General features: G+C 40.5%; 1 protein-coding gene across 5 annotated transcripts; it reads right to left on the bottom strand.

Annotated features, from left to right (window-relative positions):
* Positions 1–6: 6 nt before the first annotated feature.
* On the bottom strand, positions 7–17,896 carry CPAP (centrosome assembly and centriole elongation protein). Of its 5 annotated transcripts, none has more exons than XM_085581081.1 (17): positions 17,866–17,896; positions 15,916–16,426; positions 14,766–14,889; positions 13,763–13,993; positions 12,968–13,112; positions 11,730–11,835; positions 9,815–11,438; positions 6,435–6,567; positions 5,443–5,608; positions 4,162–4,401; positions 3,464–3,563; positions 2,208–2,308; positions 1,438–1,533; positions 1,193–1,333; positions 1,002–1,086; positions 792–912; positions 7–199 (listed from the first exon to the last, which is right to left on the bottom strand). In XM_085581081.1, exons 2-17 carry the CDS (start codon positions 16,291–16,293, stop codon positions 7–9), a joined length of 3,984 nt encoding a protein of 1,327 aa, XP_085437207.1. In that variant the 5' UTR covers positions 16,294–16,426; positions 17,866–17,896. The 5 variants fall into 5 exon arrangements, with proteins under 5 accessions (XP_085437207.1, XP_085437214.1, XP_077637606.1 ...); XM_085581088.1 differs by having other exon boundaries at positions 2,211–2,308; XM_077781480.2 differs by having other exon boundaries at positions 2,208–2,305.
* Positions 17,897–19,007: the final 1,111 nt, after the last annotated feature.

Below are 19,007 nucleotides of genomic sequence, written 5' to 3'. Positions count from 1 at the left end.
CATGGTCTATAACTTAGTGTCCATGATAATATTACCATCCTTGTCCTTTACTCTGACTCTCCCAGAGACATACTTGGTTTCCTGCTGTCCATTCATGTACACAGTCTTGACAGTCCCATCTGGATACTCCCGTCTCTTAAACTGTGGTGTGTGCAGTTCTCTCTGGCCATTATTGAACTCTATAGTTTTGGTTCCATCTCTGTATTAAAGAGGAAAAAAACCCAAAGTATTATGCATTGGTGTAAGATTAGTCTCAGAACCAGCATTGGATATGTAAACCTAAATGAAGGAAGACAGTATTTTTAGAGAAATCTGTTAAACATCTCAGCTGGCTCATAGTCAAAGACCTGTTTCTGCAAAACTGATACGACTTCTTTGTACTTGAAAGCCTCCACTGCACTTTATCTGCATCAAATCCATCACTGCAAAAGTCCAAGGGAAGTTTAAAACTTGGTAGTTTGAGCACTATCAGTTATCTGCTGTCAGTCACACCTGCTTCCCACACCAGCCAGGTTCCTAGGTATTTTTTTTCTAGAATTATGTACAAATAGAGAAGTCTCTTAGGTTAGGGTATGAGACCATGCACTGTCTTTATGCCTCTTCCATGCTACCAAAAAAAAAAAAAAAAAACACCCCAAACTCAAGCAGTAGCTATGTGTTCACAGTATAGTCCATTGAAATGTAAACCTTCAGGAGATGGAGAAACACACCTGTCACCATATAGTGCCCCTGTCATTGAGCCCCAAATGCTCCTGTGCCCAGCCCAGGGGATCCCAGAAGGAAAAGCTCACCGCTGCACACGAACAATGGTGCCATCAGGAAAGATACTTTCTTCTTGGCCATCTGAAAATAGACTCTTAATTGTCTGATCAGGGAAGGTTATTTCCTTCTTGCCATCAGGATAATGTTTCTCTGAAATGTATTTTGAGACAATATGCTTATTACATAAATATCTGTATCTGGGCAATAATTCTGACAGTTGGGTTGGATGATTTCTTTACCTATTTGTCCATTTGAAAACTGCAAGACCTCTAAGCCATTGGAGTACGTAGTGTGAGTAGTCTTAGCATCAGCATAGTAATAAATCTGCAGACAACAGTTGAGATTTAGTGTAACTAATGAGAAGTTTTAAAGAGTGTATACATGCAGATAAATAAGCAGTTACTGAAAAATGCAGATACAGGATACCTACAACTGTTTGATCAGGCATAATCTGTTTCACATCTCCATTGAAGAAGGTTATAGTTATGGTCTTCCCATCAGAGCCCACTTTTTTCCATGTTCCATTTGGGAAAAATATAAGGTGACAGCCATTTTTCAAAACCTTCTCAACCTAATGAAAACAGGAGTGAGATCAGTATTAAGCCCTCATACTCATATTCTCACTCATCTTTCCCACCACGTGTCTTCCAGAATTTTCAAGTGCCAAGATCTCACCTTTCCATCAGGATAAGCAGTTTCTCTCTGTATCTCTTCACTGCCTGTAAATACAGGAACAGATGGTGCTGACACGTATGCTTCATTAGAAGTGTCCTGAGATGACAAGCAAAAACTCAAATCAAGCTTTGTTTTTATATATTTTTTTTCTAGGCTGACAGGTATTTTAGGAAACAAGGAGCATCACAGAAGGAAGATGGCTATAGGGAGGCTTAAAGACAATTTGAGGTTTAAGCAACTCCAAATATAATTCAAATGGTACAAGAGATGGAGACTGAACAAGCGTTAGATATCTGTGGTCAGTTGTAGTCTGGACTAAAGTGGAATTCAGTGATGTGCTGTAACATGGTACTCAATTTTCTTAAGAAATCCACATCATAGTATGAAACAATCATGTTCTCTAAAGTCTTACCTACAGCAATTAATTTCAGAATGAATTAAACTATTTCAAAGATCTTTGCACAGTTGCCCTACATGGAGCATATGAACATCCATCCTTCTTTAGCCCTCCCAAAAACTAAAAAATTCAAAAGAACAGGAGATTATCTAGTAGCTGCATTATTCTTTGGCTCAGGAAAAATACAAAGTAATAAAGGTAAAACGCTCCTCATCGACTGGTACATGGCCATTTCTATTATGACAATAAAAGCTGAAGAACATGAAAAGATGAGTCAACAGCCTCATCAGCCACCCTCCAGATACTCCTTAACTTTTCTATTTTAGGCTTTTTCTTCTCTGCTTTGAAAATCAAATCAAGACACAGGACTTACTACCATAGAAGTCTGAGAAGAATCTTCTAGTGCTGTCATTGCCTCGGAGTTGTTTCTCTCATTAGCAGGTCCTGATGCAGGTGCTCTAGAAAGTTTTCCTACTGAGATACATGTAATAAGTAAATTGGACAGAGAAATTTTAAGTGGTTAAGAGTTACAATTATATAGGAGATCAAGCTGAACAGCACACCCACATTTCTTAACTGCAGTAGAAACTCAAAGCAGAGTATCAAAGCAGATGCCCAGAAAATAATCAATCCCTGTCATTGTTTTGTGTGTTAGCAAGAAGCTAGAACTGAAGAATCATTACAATGGACATTTAATGCACTTTTCATCTCTCTTATTTCATCTCTCTAGATTTACAAAGGATTTGCCCCTTCTAGAAATTTAGACAACATTATTAATGATGCCTTATAATGAACAAAGGAAGATGAATATCAGCTTTTAACGAGAACTGATCAGCATATTTTTTTCCATGTCTCTCCTATCAAATTACCAAATAAAACTACCTTCAGTTCTATTTTCAAACAGATAACATGATGGTTGGATGAGCTGTCAGAGGTGTCAAAAAAGTACCCTGCAGTTACTTTCCATATGTGATTATCCCTTAGGAAGTCAGACACTAAGTAACTGTGAACAAGGAACACCTGCCACAGCATTGCCCATATGATTACAAATCCTGCTAACAGAAGGTTCTGAAGAGACACAGCAGTTCTGATGCTATCAACACGCTCCACTAGACATTAGGAAGAAATTCTTCACTGTCAGGGCAGCAAGGCACTGGAACAGATTGCCCAGAGAAGCTGAGGTTGCTCCTTTCCAAGAATGGTCCAAGGCCAGGATAGATGGGGCCCTGAGCACCCTGGTCTAGTGGGAGGTGTCCCTGCCCATGGCAAGGGGTTGGAACTGGATGATCTTTGAGGTCCCTTCCAACACAAACCATTTGGTGACTCCGATCTAACCAACATCTGCAGCTTGGAGAACACCAGTGATTAATGTCATTTTTGATTATAGAAAGCAGCTTCTGCAGTGCTCCAGACCATCAGGTATGACCAGAAGCATTTTTCACTCCAAAACGAGTGAAATCACAGCTTTCTCTAGAATTCCACCCTATGAGGTATGTATCCATATGCTCAAGCCCATGAGAGCTCCCACTCTCTCCTTTTGTGGTGGCAATGCACTCCACAAAGCAAAACTTCACATTAATTTTATTTTAAAGACTTAACAGAATTTTCTGCATAGACAAATATTTTTACCTTTTGCTTGTGAATAATTTTTGCCATTTATCTTGCTGCACTTCTGTACTGGAAGAAGCAGAGATGCAGCTTGACTTTTTAGGTCTCTGTTTGGTAGACACTAAAAGAAAGGAAGTATTTGTTGTTTATGTGACATGTAATCATAACTGTTCATACAGAGTAAAAAAAATGCATAGACCATATGACATGAAATTTTCTGGAAGGTTTCTTCACAAACGATAGTTTTGAGACTTGATCAACAGAAGGGCTTGTGTGATGTAGCCTAGGCTGCACTTTGGAGCTCTTCTTCCATCAGCTCCCTCACTATCAGCAGCTCCAGAATGTTAATTTAATGCAAGCAATCCAGAATAATACTTTCAAAAATTTATTTAATTTTGAACTGCTTGATTTGCCTGGTTGATCCCAAAGGGGCAGAGATTCACAACTTAGACTCCATCAATTATTTTTTTTCATACTTGCATATTTTTTCATTTCCAATATGAGCTCCTCAATAAAAGGGATGCTGCACATTGGGAGCATTAACATTTGCAGAGAATATGACATTAACAAAATTCTGTGTCTGTCACCACTAGTGTAGTCCCTACATCAGTAAATTAAAAGTAACCAGCTAAGCTGTAGCTATTAGAGTCCAAGTTTATAACAGAAAACTCACCAGTATTCACACAAAGGTATTTAAAGCACAAAGAATTATAACTTACCGATTCTGCTCTATTTAGACCCATCCCAGGATTTTCTATTTTTTTCTTGCTTCCAGCAGCTTCTGCTTTCTTCCAGGCTTCTAGACGAAACTTCTCCATAATTTTAATTTCCTCTTTTAGCTCAAAATTCTCATTTACTAAAGCTTCTATTTGATCTTTCAGACGTCGATGGGTGGTAGACCATTTTGCCTCTTTTCGTTTTAGATCTTCCTGTAACTCTGCAATCTGCTGTTTTAAAGCCTTAGAAAAATGCATGTTTTCATTTTTAATATAATCAAATATATTTGAGTTTCTAATATAAATATAAACATAAGCAAAAAAGGCATAAATGGCAAAAAAGTCAAATCAGCTTAAGAGTGCAGGGGTGAAAGGTAAAGAAGAGTTTCCTTTCCTGAAAGAGTGATTATTTACTTGAAACTACCAACTTTATAAGCTCTACTCTGATCACAGGAATTGTTTTTCTTGCTTTCTTGGCATACTTTACACTTCCTAGATTGGCCAGTACATATACACTTGAGACAGAAATACAGAATCCTTAATGCTACCCTGGAGGTCCCTTCAAAAATCTTGGCACAGGAAAACAGAGGGAGGACACTAACACACATGCAAATCTGCCTGGTTTAGCAAATGTCAATTCAGTTTTCTGAAGTGAAGTTTGTAGGGAAAGAAGAGGGAAATCCCTGTGTGATGTTTAATATGGCTTTATGCATCTCATATACCATACATCCTGACAATGAAGAAACAGATCTTGTTCCTTACATCACTGATAACCTAAAGATCTATAAGTGACAATAAAATGTAACTTTGAAAATTGTAGAAGATTGGATTGTAGAAGAGCTATAGACAGAACAAAACCTTTGTGGAGTTCTAGTTTGAACTTTGACCCACTAGCACGAATAAAAACTTCCAATTTAGCATTTCAACTCTGGTAATTTTATTTCAAAGCTGAAGATCATTCTATAAGTCACCAGCAGTTCTTAGTATGGAAGTGTGACAAAACAATTTGCTCATGAGGAGTTTTTGCCTTAAAACCATCAAACAGCATTGTAAAGACTGTAGTTCCCTTCCTCAATTAGAATAATTTAGATTAGAAAACTTTAAGATCGTGGAGTCTAACTGTTAATTGAGTACTGCTAAATTCACCACTAACCTACATCTGCTAGCAGTTCCCATCTTGAAATCATTTGTAGTCTTTGAACTAAGTTAGAATTTAGTTCTTGACTGCCTTTGGGTGAACTTACATGTTCCTGCATGGAGTAGAATAATAATTTATTTTTATACCTGAATTTCATCCCGTTCTTTTTTATCTGGAATTGCTCTAGCTTCTGTGGTGTATTTTTCAAAAACTTTACGCTCCTTTTGCAATTTTTTAATTTCCTTTTTTTTATATTCTTCTATTTCAGCCAGTTCTTGGGCTTTCTTCTGTCCAAAGTCTGCAATTTCTTTCCTATAATTATGAAACAAAGTTGTTTTAGCCCAAATTTCCGTTATATCAGGATTTTAGAGAAAGAAAGTGAAGACTCAGTGTCTTGTGGTCACAGATTGCAATTCAGCATCCATTACCCCCAGGAAGACTTACTTATAAACGGTATTACTTATTTAAGGAGTAAGAATTGTCACACAGTGGGTGTTTGAAGTCTAACAATATATATTTTTGTATCTTCTAGTCACAAACATTAGCCTGAATTTAGAAAAGTTTTGGCTAAAATCTTGCTACATTTTTCAAAATATTAGAAGACCATCCCCCAAAAGCACCTGAGAAAAGAATCTGCTTATAGGTGGTCAAAAATTAAATGTTAGCCAAAGACACAATGTTGTTCCCAAACAAAAGTGGCTGTGGTAGGAACAGATGTGCCCCATTTATGTCATCAGAGGAAATTACTCTCTTCTATATGCCACTTATAAATGCCCCTGTTCAAATTAAAAGATGCTCAGTGTGTACACACAAATATCAAATCCAAAGCAAAAGAATTAAGACCAGTTCTGCAAGGCTAACTCAGGATTGTATTATCCTTTAGAACAAAAGTATCAATTCTCCAAAATACACCCTTTAGGGACATCATATTAATTAAGCAGGGGTTCTTAACACTATTAAATTGTGTGTAATTATTACAGTTTAACACACCCATAGAGCAACAATTTGTGTGTAGTCCTATCTCTACTGTAACTGAAGCACGTGAATTGTTTACCTGTGCAGTTGGTAACTGGGCATTAAGAGAGTCTGCAACACGCTATGCAAGTGAACGCACCAAAATGTTTTGAGTAAAAATTACCTGATACATGCCAGGGCGTGCTCTCTTTCTTCACGGAGTTTACTCAGAACTGAGTTTTCAGTTCGGAATCTCTCAATTTCTTTTTCCAGCTCAGCGAGTCTCTCTCTCAGTAACTGGGATGGAACAGTGTTTCCTGTCAAAGCACAGCCACATGCACATTATCCAAATGGCATTCATAAGACTGAAGTGAACAATTATCACACACCAGCTTAAAAATTAAAAAAAGAAAATCCAAGTAAATACTATTTTAGAGACAGCAGTAATTTTGCAAAAAAAACTTCTACTATCCAAATAACACAGTAGTTTTGTTTTACAATACTCTGCACTATTTATTCAAGTACCTCAAATATGGAGTAGGTCCATCACTTTTGTAGCACTTTTAAGTACTGAGTGTATCTTTCATCTTGGTAGAACTAAAGCTATATTTGGAATTGGAATTTGAAGAGCTTCAGGTCAAACCAGATAAATAAAATGAAGGTATAAGGGTGTAAGGAGTGTATACGGCCCATATGTAGGTACATACCGCATATATGTGGCAGGTGCTTGTATACAGTATGATGGCGTAGGGTATATCAAACAGGAAAGTCTATGGTTGTAAGTTTTTCCAAGTTTTAGTCACTACAAAGTCTGTCCACGCCCATCCCTGATGTGGAATCTGTTGCAGAGGCTGATAATAGGGAGGGGTTTTTGTGGTCTTTTTTCCCATCCCAGTTTTCTGTTCTGTCACTACTTCAGAGTCTGAGTATGCAACAGAATCAACAAAATAGTGATGTTGCTGTGTAGGTGGTTTCTTTGCTCACCATTAAATACTCTGAAATGCTGTAAAAAAACCTGAACCCTACCCCTCTTCCTGCAAACTTTTAGCAACCATCTTTAGACAAGCCTACACAATCAATAAGCAGAAACACAAAACAATAAGCAGAAGTAGTAGCTTTCATATGAATCACAGAATATCCTGAGTTGGAAGGGATCCGAAAGGATCATCAAGCCCAACTCCTGGCCTTGCACAGTACATCCCCAAGAGTCACACCATGTACTTGAGTGTATTGTCCAAAAACTTTTTGAACTCTGTCAGGCTGGTGTTGTGACCACTTCCCTGGGGAGCCTGTTCCAGCGCCCAACCAGCCTCCGGGGTGGTAAGGTAATATCCAGGTAATTGCCAACCTGAACCTCCCCTAACACAACTTCAGGCCATTCCCTTGATTCAAAGGCATCTACTTTATGTAAAGTAAAGCACACCTTTACTGGTGCTCAGAGAACCTGCAGAGGTTAGCACCTCCATGTGCACGTCTGACTGGGGTTCATTTTACACAGACTTTTATACTTCACAGTTCTGGCATACACCCTTGTTTGTTTGCTTATCTAAAAGCTGCTGGTTTAAGGCTTGGGGTCTTACATAATGTGTGGTTTCTTTATGCTAGGGCTACAAACACAGTACATAGTTCCTATCTAACATATTAATCATATTCATATAACAGCTGTCATGCTTTCCTATAACTGTTTAGTGATTACCTTCTTCTATTTTCTATCTATGAAAACAAACCCTATGACTTTGCATTTTTCTAGCCTTTTGTGACAGCCAATATTCCTTTCCTTTCTTACCACTTTAGCCTGCTAGGGCTAGGCTTCTGCTTGCAAAAGTAGTTACAGTCAGACACAGTAATTACACTTAAGTTTTTCTTAATTCATATTTATGCTAAGGTGATGATGTCAAGTGAGCCCTGTGTTTCACCCTCAGGTCCTGGCACTGCTCACCACAGAGCAGAGATCAGTGCCTGCCCCTCCTCTTCCCCTCACAAGGAAGCTGCAGACTGCCATGAGCTCTCTCCTCAGTCTCCTCCTCTCCAAGCAGGACACACCAAGTGACATCAGCCATTCCTCACAAGGCTTCCCCTCCAGACCCTTCACCATCCCTGCGGCCCTCCTTCGGACACTCTCTAATACTTTAATGTCTTTTTTATATGGTGGCACCCAGAATTGCCCCCAGCACTGGAGGTGAGGCTGTCCCAGTGCAGAGCAGAGCAGGACAATCCCCTCCCTTGCCCAGCTGGCCATGCTGTGCCTGGTGCCACCAGGACAGGGTTGGCCCTCCTGGCTGCCAGGGCACTGTTCCCTCATGTTCAACTTGCCACAGACCAGGGCCCCCAGGTCCCTTTGTGTGGCACTGCTCTCCAGCATCTCATTTCCCAGTCTATCTGTACATCCAGTGTTGCCCCAGGTGCAGAATCCAGAACTTTCCCGTGTTGAACTTCATCTGGTTGGTGGTTGCCCAGCCCTCTCATTTGTCCGGGTCTATCTGCACAGCCTCCCTGCCTTTGAGTGAGTCAACAGCTCCTCCCCATTTAGTATGGCTGACAAACTTAGTATTCCTTCCAGTTCTGTGTCCAAGTCATTTATGAAGATGTTAAAGAGCACAGGACAGAGGATGGAGCCCTGTGGAACCCCAGTAGTGACAAGTCACCAGTCTGATGTCACCCCATTCCTGGTAACCCTTTGTGCCTGACCTATGAGCCAGCTGCATCACAAAATGTGTTTATCCAGCTGAATGCTGGACATTTTGTTCAGAAGGGTACTGAGAGAGGTGAAATCAAAGGCTTTACTGAAATCCAAAAATATTACATCAACTGGCTTACCATAAAAACCTAAACAAAATCCTAAACATTCACTGGAGCAGAGTCTGAAACCAAGATCACAATCTCAGTGACAGAAGATTTAAATACAAGGCTGTGCCATCATGCCTTCACTGAACAACTCCATTTTTAATGATAGCAGAAATGCAAGAGCTGCAACAGGGGGTTTTAGAGGCAGTTCTGCAAAGACTGTAACCATATAGATGAAATCAAACTTGGGCAAAGCAGAAAAATCAATCTATATTTCTCATATTCCACATGAATTCTGTAGATATTATACTACTCTCAGAAAACCCAGAAAATCTGCCACTCCCTTATATTCCATGAGAGGAAAAAGTTAACCTAGCAGTGAATAGCATTACCCTACTGTGGTGGAAAGGAAGGTACCACTTCATTTTCAGATTGCTCTTGGTATTTTCCTCCATTCATAAACAGTGATCAAGCAGCTTCAGATCAAGTTGTTTCAATGAGCTGAAGCCTCCAGAGGGGAAAAAAACCCCAACCCACCAATTAGATCATTTTTTAAGAAGTTGTTTTCACCAATCAGAGTCATTCTGCAAGCTGTGTAATTGTTAGATCTGGCCTCAGACATGCAACCAGAGATGTAGGGGGAGAATAGGGCCATTTCTCACAGCAGAAGTCTGTACTTAAACCCTCTGGTGTAATTTCAGTTTGGAACTTAAGCACTATTAGGGAAGACTTGCGTGATACGCCTTCCTCACCACTTCCTACCAGTTGCTCTTCTCTCACCTCCCAGCTCTGGTTCCACATTTGATTTGGTTTCATGCTCTGGATGGCAGCCTGCCTTCTGCTTTGGCTTCAGTGAAGGAAACAGTTTCATCATCAGGTTTGATACAGGAGGTCCATTTGTATCACTGTCCACTGCAGACTCTTTTGACATTTCATCTCCTTTCTTTGAGGCAACTTTTCTCTTTATTGCTTTGTCTGGGACAGTTGTATCATTCTTAAAGGAAAAGTCCATCTGCAAAGGTGTTTTAGTATATTTTTCAGGTAAATCAATGCTAACATAATTTTCATCAAGATCACTCCATGTTCTTTCATCATCAAATTCAAACCTATTCCTACTTATACAAGACATGCTTCTTTGATCTTCTGTAGCTTTTCTAAGCTTTTGCTTTGACAGTGCACCACAATCCTTGTCTGACAACCCAAGGTCAGCATCCCCATTTTTGCTCTCTTTGCTGATGTCTGCAACAGAACTTCCACAATCAAAAAATTCTGGATCACTTTCTCTACGGTTCACAAGGGCTGTCTTAGCATCTTTGCTGTCATGCTTTAATGTGGCCCCAAATTCACTGTCAGAATCTGTAGCAGTATCACTGTTACACTCACTCTTATCTTCATTTACAATCCAGTGATTACTTTTTAAAGCAGGAGCTGTTTTCATGGAAGAGGCTGAGAATATTACACCATCTGTTTTACTCAATGGATCCTTCATTCTAAAATCTGTTCCTGAATTTGAGGCTGTATGCATAACTGGGCTATCATTTATATTTTCCTGTGCCACACAGTCTGCCCTTTTATTTGTCTCTTTTGTAAGTTTGACAGCCAGCACCTTGACTTGCTGCTGCTTTGCCTTGATAGGAGTAGAAGACATCCTACGGCCTTTTGAAGTTTGCTGGTCTCGTTCCAAGATCCTTTGCACAAATGAAGAATTACTTGAGAAAGATATTTCATCTGCAGCTTGTTCTAGAAACAAAAATTCATCTAATTCTAGATTCTCTTTTTCTTTTTCTTTTTCCCAGTTCTCCAGTTTATTCTGAAATGAAAGTTCAAAAGACAGTTCTGAATCTTTTACAGGGTGACCTATGGGACATTTAGAATTAGAAAAGGCACTGGTCAGCTCCTGAGACAACTGATACTTTTCAGCACCAGGTAATTTGTTTTTGATTTTGCCAGTGTTAGACTTAGCAAATTCTACTCTGTTGTCTGTATTTTCTATTTTGTTGTTAATTTCTGATGGATAAGAATCTCTCATCTGTCCATCATGATTTTTTCCTGATGGCATTCTTGTTTCTAATGGCAAGATATTTTCTCCATTGTGATTCTTGAGTACCACTGTCTTCTGAATAGGACAACGTTTTACTTTATTGGGGTGGTTGGTTTTTTTACATGGTGCAAAAGGATTTTCAGAAACCAGTTCTTTGCCAGGAAGCACAGGTTTTTTCTGTATTTGTAATTTATCCACTTTAATAACATTTCTATCATCTAAAGCCCTCTGTTGAAGTTTTGAGGTGTTTTCTCCAAGTTTTGTCATTTTAGACTTGGCATTAGTGAATCTTGTTAAACCTTCCCCTCTTTTCAGGAAGGGTCTCTTGATCACTGGTTTTTGGACAGCTGATCCATTTGTCTCCTGAGTAAAGAAAAGCAAACAATAAAATGTTAAAAAGCTCTTTACACAGTTTGAATATTTCTTCAAATAAATCCCAGATATCAGGAGAAATTTACATGGTACATTTCTACTGGATTTCTGAAGACTTAAGCAAGTGAAATATTTGGGGCTTATTATTTTTCACACTGTGAATGTTGCATTCAGTGTTAGCTTTCTTTGCCAGCATTTTCCTTGTACACTTATAAAGCAGCTATCACATCTCGGCACAATATATAAAGAAAAATGAAGGTCTTTAAAGTAATAATAAATAACCTGTAACTTCTGGTTCTGCTCCAGACGTTGTTCTTCTAGTTGTATCTGTTCTTCCAAGAATTCTTCAAAAGTTTGTTTCTTCTCATGTATTGCAGTTTTAATAGGTCTAGAGTAATTACAAACACAACTCTTATAATTCTGTATAAAATAACTATGTTTAACATCACTGGTAGTCAAAGACCTATGGTGTAATTGCATAAAAGATGACAAATTCTGAGGTTCTTAGGCATTAAGTTAATCTGAGAAATGCATTTTAACATGTTTATCCAATCCCTGCAATAGTTAATATCTATCTGAAAGACACTGTATGCAGGTTTTGTTGCTTTTTCTTTCACTGCTTTTCTTAATTACCCCTTCCTTGGACAAATCACCAAACTTCCACTCATCATTTAGTCACACTGCCAATTCCTACAGTATCACCTTTCCACTCAGGAATGCAACTGAAATAACATTCCCTGTCTCCCTCTTTGATATTCCTCCTCCTCCTTCACAGGAGTGCTGGGTCTGACTGGCACGGAGTGAGCTTTTTTGATAGCTAACAGTACCGATAGCATAACATTTTAACTTTTACTGAACCCTGCTTGTACAGCATCAGGGCTTTCTCTGCTTTTTCATGCTGCTGCCCACCCCAGAAAGCAGGCTGGAGGTGGGCAAAACCTACCCCAGGGGAGACAGAGCCATATTTTATAGAATAACATAATCACTGAATGGTTTGGGTTGGAAAAGACTTTAAAGATCATCCTGTTCCAACCTCCCAACAGTGGGCAGCGACACCTTCCACTAGACCAGGTAGCTCAGAGCCCTGTCCAGCCTGGCCTTGGACATTTCAAACAATCATAACTCCCCATAATCAACCAAAAAGTCACAGCCTCACCCTCTCCCTTCACATTACTACTTTCAGAACATAACAGTGGATAGGAGGTTGTAATAAATCAAACTGGGAACAGCAATCCTAACCTGCTTATATACCCAGCTATACTGAAAGGTGCTTCTAAGCTGTCATTACCCCAGGCTACACATACAGTTCTTCATCCAACATACAACATTTAATCTTTTACAGCACAAGCAATTCCAAGCAAGAGCCTCTCTCACCACACATCTCCACAGTACCCAGAAAAATCAAATCCTTTGTTAAGAAATTGCACAAATTCAGAGTATCACACTCTTTCATTCAGGACTCAGAATTCAACCAAACTTGTGTAATTTGATAAAAAATGCATAATCATAGTCTGAATTACCTTTCCTCTGCATTAGTCAACAACTGATCACCTCCACGGGAATTTTCAGAGACATCTGTGCTTCCCACACCTAAAGGATCAGTGTAATTATCTTCACTCTCCATTAATAATCCCATCTTTTTTTCTGGACACCACATGTTTTTTCCTGTGGAAGCAACAGAGTTGGGTTTTTTTTCATCCCAACAACAAATCAGTTTTCAGCACATACTTTAAACAGCATTCAGGTCACATGAAAACCAGAAGAGAGCTTCATGGCCATGTCATCTGAATTCCTACATAAAAGAGTTCTAAGATTTCCCCAAATTAATTCTTATTTGAATTTGCACTTTCTTTTTAATGGAATAAGCAACTATGCATTAAAAATTTCCACAGACCTTAAATAATCCATTCTGATTATTCATCTGCTTTGCTATTGTTAATGTATGGCTTAAAAATGTAACTGAACAAATGCTGATATCTGCTGTACTGGTGATCTCTCTTATCAAGCTTCTTGTTTCCCACATTTATATATGCATAAATTGAGAAGTATTTGATTTTTGGCTCGTGCTGCTTTTAGCCAAACTCGAACAGACAACAGGAACATTCTGAGGTCCATAAGCTGTCAGTAAACAAACCAACATACCAAGTAAACTAAAATCTTAAAACTTTCAAAATAAGTAGCAGAAAATTACTCCCAGTAACAAGGAGAAAAAAAGCACCACACATCACGTTATCTTTCTGTAAATGACTAAGCAGTAATGTATTTGTCTTCCTTGTTTTTCAAAAGATTTGGCCTTTTCAGAGGCACACACAGACCTTGTTTTTCACAGGCAGACACTTCTGAAAGATTGTTCTTCAAAGATGAGTTGCATTCTCTGTTCATCTTTTGTAAAGAATTGTTGTCTTGTGTATGGGAAGAAACAACCAGAGCATGAGCTCTGTCTTCAAAGATATTCTGATATCCAGACGATGGCAACTGAGGTAAAGGTGCTAAGCCTGTGGAATGCCCAGGTCTCAGCTTTTGACTTTCAGCCATTACAGTACAACCTTGAAAGGAGAAGGAATAAAATGGCTGTGTCATTCTATTTGTATCACAAAACTCATGCTCCACAGGAGAAAAGAAATGGCACTGAAGGGGCAGGATTGATCACCCAGCCTCCAACCTTATGTCACTGACCAAGAATAAGTGATTAGGCAATCTTGATTTTCTTGTCCCAAAATAAGCCCTAATTTAATCTTCTCAGGTAGGCAGAGTGAAAGACAATCATTTAAATCAGGTTGGACTGGCACTGCTCTCAAAGTTTTTCCCAGGCAAGAGCTGTCCCATCTCCTTGCACCCAGAAAACAAGACTGAAAAACTGATACAGGTTACAAGTCTCTGTTTTTAAATATAGATCAGCTCTCTATTCTGGTTCAGTTCATCACCTGAATGTGATATGTGTGAGCAGAAACAAGGAGGGACCACTTCATTTGGCTACATTGAAAGCTTAAAGCAATCAAAAGTACTGTGAGAAGCAGCTAATCAGAAAGGAAAGTAATTGTTTTACACTTCAATACATGTACTTTGAAGGAAGGGCCACCATCATAGCACATATTGATCAAACCACAATTACAGCTGGCATTTTATAAAAATAGGACAGTATTCCTTCTTCAGTAGCACTCAATTTTCAGGCACTGAAGAAATGCAGCATTTATCTTTGACTAATCAAGTAATCTTAACATGAAGAACCCAGAAGACACTTTCAGATTTTAACTGGAAAACGAGATTAAATTTTTCAGTTTATTCAAAGTGCATCATGTGCTTTCTTTCTCCACTTACCAAGAGCTGCTGGCTGGCCAGAGACCATGCTAAGTAGCTTCTGTTGCTCTTCCATTAACCTTTGCAGTTGTTCCATCTGTTGTTTCTTTAACTGTTCCTGTTTCTGCTGCTGCAATTCCTTCAGCTTTTCCAACAAATAAATAAATATATTAGAGGTTAGGTTTATTTAGAATGTACCACAGAATTATTTTGTTATAGATTGTCAATAACTTTCTAAGGACACTTAATAATTCCTCTTAAGATACCGATAAATCGGCTAATATTTATTTAGCCACTGATTGTTACTATTGACAATATCTAAAAAGTGGGTAAGTATTCTCCTATCATGTAAAATACAGGAGAAAACTTTTGTAACACCTGGTAATTTGTGAAATTCTACTCTGGAGACACACACACTCCCTCTCTCCACTCCAGTGAACAGACATAGGGATTTATGGTGATGTAGCTGCTGGCAGAGTGGACAAGGACTTCTTAGTCCTTAACTGCAAGACGTACTAAAGTGCTGCTGAAGACTTCCAGCTAACACAATTTATATCAAGTATTTGGGAAGGGCTTTAAGTGAACAGGCACTTACAGTGGATTGACTGACACATTTGCATTAGAAAAAAAAAACCTAAGTAACATAACAGCATTACAATTCCAGCAATTCCAGGCAGTTTTTTATCCTGATGTCTTGTATACTTTATCACATTCAACACGAACATATCTCCTTATGTCACACCTGCTTTGAGAACTAACAAAAGATGTTGCTATAGATACAAGAACATTCAACTGCACTGTTGTGAATACGTGTAGTCAAGCACTACCACTGTAATGACCAGCACCCCATTTCCACAGCCTCAAGTGAAGAAACACTGTAGAACTGTGTGCACCTTTCCAGGAAAAATTATCTTAAGAACGATTTCATTTTAAACTGGAATTTGTGCTGCCTGGAAACAACAGTAGTTACACTCTCAGTAAATGCACGTAATGAGGAGTACACCAACTTTCATGTGAGCATAACTGGAACTTAGGATTTGCTTTTTAAGCTTGCTGTGGCCTATACATTCCTTGCAAGGGGTTTGCTTGCTTACAGGCATGACAAATCACATGCAGAAACAAAATAAATCTTACTGTAAGTATATCAAGGAATCCTAGGCATATTTATTACCTGTTCAAGCTTTTGTAAGAGTGGATCACTGTGACTGGATTTCTTCTGACCATCCACTTCACCATGGACTGAGTCTGGTTTACAGCCTTCTATGTTTCCAGCTGCTACTGGAAAAGGTGTTCCAGTGGTACATTGCTGAAGTGCCTGGGAGCTGGCAGACTCTTCACACAGAGAGTCATCACTTACAGAACAGTTGTCTGAAAGATGCAGCACTTCTTCAGGTAAAGCTGAGATGTTTTCAGGTCCAGGTAATAAATATTCTTTCTTAAAGTTCAAACCAGCAAAACTAGGCCCTAATAAGACTCCGGCACGGGTACTATTAAGCATCCAATGTGCACTGAAGTTTTGCTCACCACTCAGATTTTCAACAGTTGGCATCTTGCAAATTGTATTTCAATTTCTTTGCTGATCAGCATTAACACAGTAATATTATGCTCTGTAGATGTAAAACAATATAACTTTCAAAGTTCCAGGTAGTTGGTATGGACAGTTCTCTATCTGCTTCTAGCACCTAGAAATTAGGAAGATAAAATCAGAAATTTATAATAACAGATTCCCAGAAAAAGAAAGTTACTCTCTTACAACCAACCTAGTGTATTTATAAAAATAAGTCATAGTCAATAGAAACAATTTGGATAATAAGTAACAAACATTTTTGGTGCAGAAAATCAATATAATCCAACTCTTAATTGCATTATTTGAGTGCAGCCAATATAATCTCAAATACCATAAAGCTGTATGTAATATTTTCTTCAGTAGTACTGGGAGGGATTCAGAACTTTTTTAAACATTTGCAACAAAAGAAGTGATTTGATGAGCTGAGAGATGTCCACCACATGACCTCCATATTAATGCAGTTTCAGATATGTCCATCTAAATACAAACACTTTCCTGTATGTATTTCAATGCAACACTTATCATTTTCACATCTTCCTTAGTTTCTCATGGGAATGCTGCAACTACGCTGCCTGCTATCATCCTTCTCCCAAAAAGCTTCTTTAAAATCCATCCAAAGGAAAGTTTAAATACAGCAACAAATCCTACAAGCGCCATAAAACATGAATAAATTAATGTAGGAAGGAAGTTATTTCCTCTCTTAGGAAGAAAAAGACAAAACTGCTGCTGGTGACAGTGTGGCACCAGGAGCCGGGCCGCTTAGCTGTGCTTTCTCAAAGTAATCCCAGGGCAAAGAATTCTCCGCCTGTGTGTCAGGGGGAATACAGAAGAGAAAAGGGGCCAGGGCACCAAGGACAGACACCCACAGCAGCCCACGTTCAAGAGTCCTGCTAATCAGGAAATAACTCCTTAAAGCTTCCTCATTCCCAAGAGATCAGCCCATGCCAGCTCTCACTTCGTTTTCCCGCAGTCGAAGTACTTATCCTTCCAACAAGAGCTTGAAACCGCGACTGGGAAAAACATTCTAGAAATGTTTCGTATAGAAACGACTGCCTTCCGTTTCCCAGCGAGGTGCAATTCCCGCAGTGGCAAATTGAACTCTGCAAGGTCCACGCTCTGTTTTCCCCGTGCCCTCTGGAGACCCTCTGGACGCCGCCTGCCAGTCTAAACCCCCCCGTGAAATCTACAGCAGCAGCACCTTCGTGCCAACCGGAGCAGCCGGCAGGGAGCAGGCCGATTCGTCCCGCCAAGGGGATGAGGGACAAAGGGATGCCCACACAGGTCGACGGCGGGGATGTGAGCACAGCCCCGCTCCTCAGCCGAGCCGCCGGGCCCAGCGCCCTCCTTCACTCACTCACACTGACACCGACACTGACACCGCCCCCACGGAGCACGACCCAAGCGCGCCCCCAGCCCCGAAGCAGCCGCTTCACGACAGCTCCGACCCGCGGCCCCTCGCCTATAGCGAGGCAGCCGCCCCGGCCCCGCTCCTCAGGCCGCCACCGCAATCGCGCCCGACTGCGACTGCCACAGCCTTCTCCCCCTATTACAAACCTGCCGCCATCGCACAGCCTCCCGGCGCCACAGGCGGGCACCGCCCCGCCGCCGCGCATGCTGGGAGCTGTAGTTCGAGCGCCGCAGGGCCGCCTTGCAGCTGGTCGGATTGGGACTACAGCTCCCAAGAGCCTCCGCGGCGGGAAGGCGGTTGATGGGCACCCACAGCGGCGGCCGTGCCCCGGTTGGTGCCGGGGCTGTCCGGGCGGGAAGCGGCGGCGGGACCCGCTCCGGGGCCGGGCCGGGGCTGTCCCGGCTCCCGCGGGTGCCCCGCAGCTCCAGGTGCCTCCCGGGTGCTCCCGCTGGTGCCCTTTGCACAGGTCTCTTGGGGCAGTGTCGCTCTGTTGCTGGGGCGAGGCTGCGGACTTCAGTGTGCTTTACCTGCGGCTGCTCACAGCATTTTAAACAGCAGCGGGACGGGAAGAACGCAAAGATAAAAGGGCGAAATGCACCCCCAGGCTTTCTGACATTCTGTGCTTTAGGCATGCTCTGTCTTACTGAGCGAAATCAGTGTTTTCCTCTAAACTGCAGAAAGGATGGAGCACCGCGCTGCAGTCTCGGGGAGCCTCTCCGGCTCGTCCTGGTGCTGCAGCTCTTGGACAGGTCCAGCACCGACTCCGGGCTCTGAAAGCCCGGGACAGCCTCTCTGGGTGTCTTCTATCAGGTTTAATTTTCCCTGATTCTTTCTGCACTCCCATAGGGCTCTTTCTGCTATACTGCCACCATTTTTTCCTGGACTTCTGTTTAGCAAGTTACAAATATAATGTCTACATGATTGTCCTCAGACTCGAATCTTCATTAACGTTGATAAGCTAATGTGCTAAAACGTAGAATGATTTGTACTTGTGCATTTCTAAACCACGGCATCACATTCAGCCCCTTTGACATCTTTAGTAGGAAAATACTAGTAGAGTGGTTTGGGGTTTTTTCCAGTTTACCTGCACATTTATGGTCTTACAGGACTACAGATTAATGATAGTCTATTGTTGGATGATAGAAATTTATTTTTGACTCCTTCTATGTGCTAAAAATATAATACCATTTCTGACAGCAGTGTTGAGTTTGTGGTTTGATCATGACCTACAAGCTTGAGTGCTTGGGTGAAATCCTTTTGAGGCTGTTGGGATCTTAAGAATCTCCAC

Source organism: Lonchura striata, chromosome 1 (genome assembly GCF_050655825.1).
Source record: "Lonchura striata isolate lonStrDom1 chromosome 1, ASM5065582v1, whole genome shotgun sequence".
In the NCBI taxonomy this organism is placed as follows: Eukaryota; Metazoa; Chordata; class Aves; order Passeriformes; family Estrildidae; genus Lonchura; species Lonchura striata.
The sequence above is the reverse complement of the archived record's forward strand: the minus strand, read 5'-3'. Positions and strand labels throughout refer to the sequence as shown.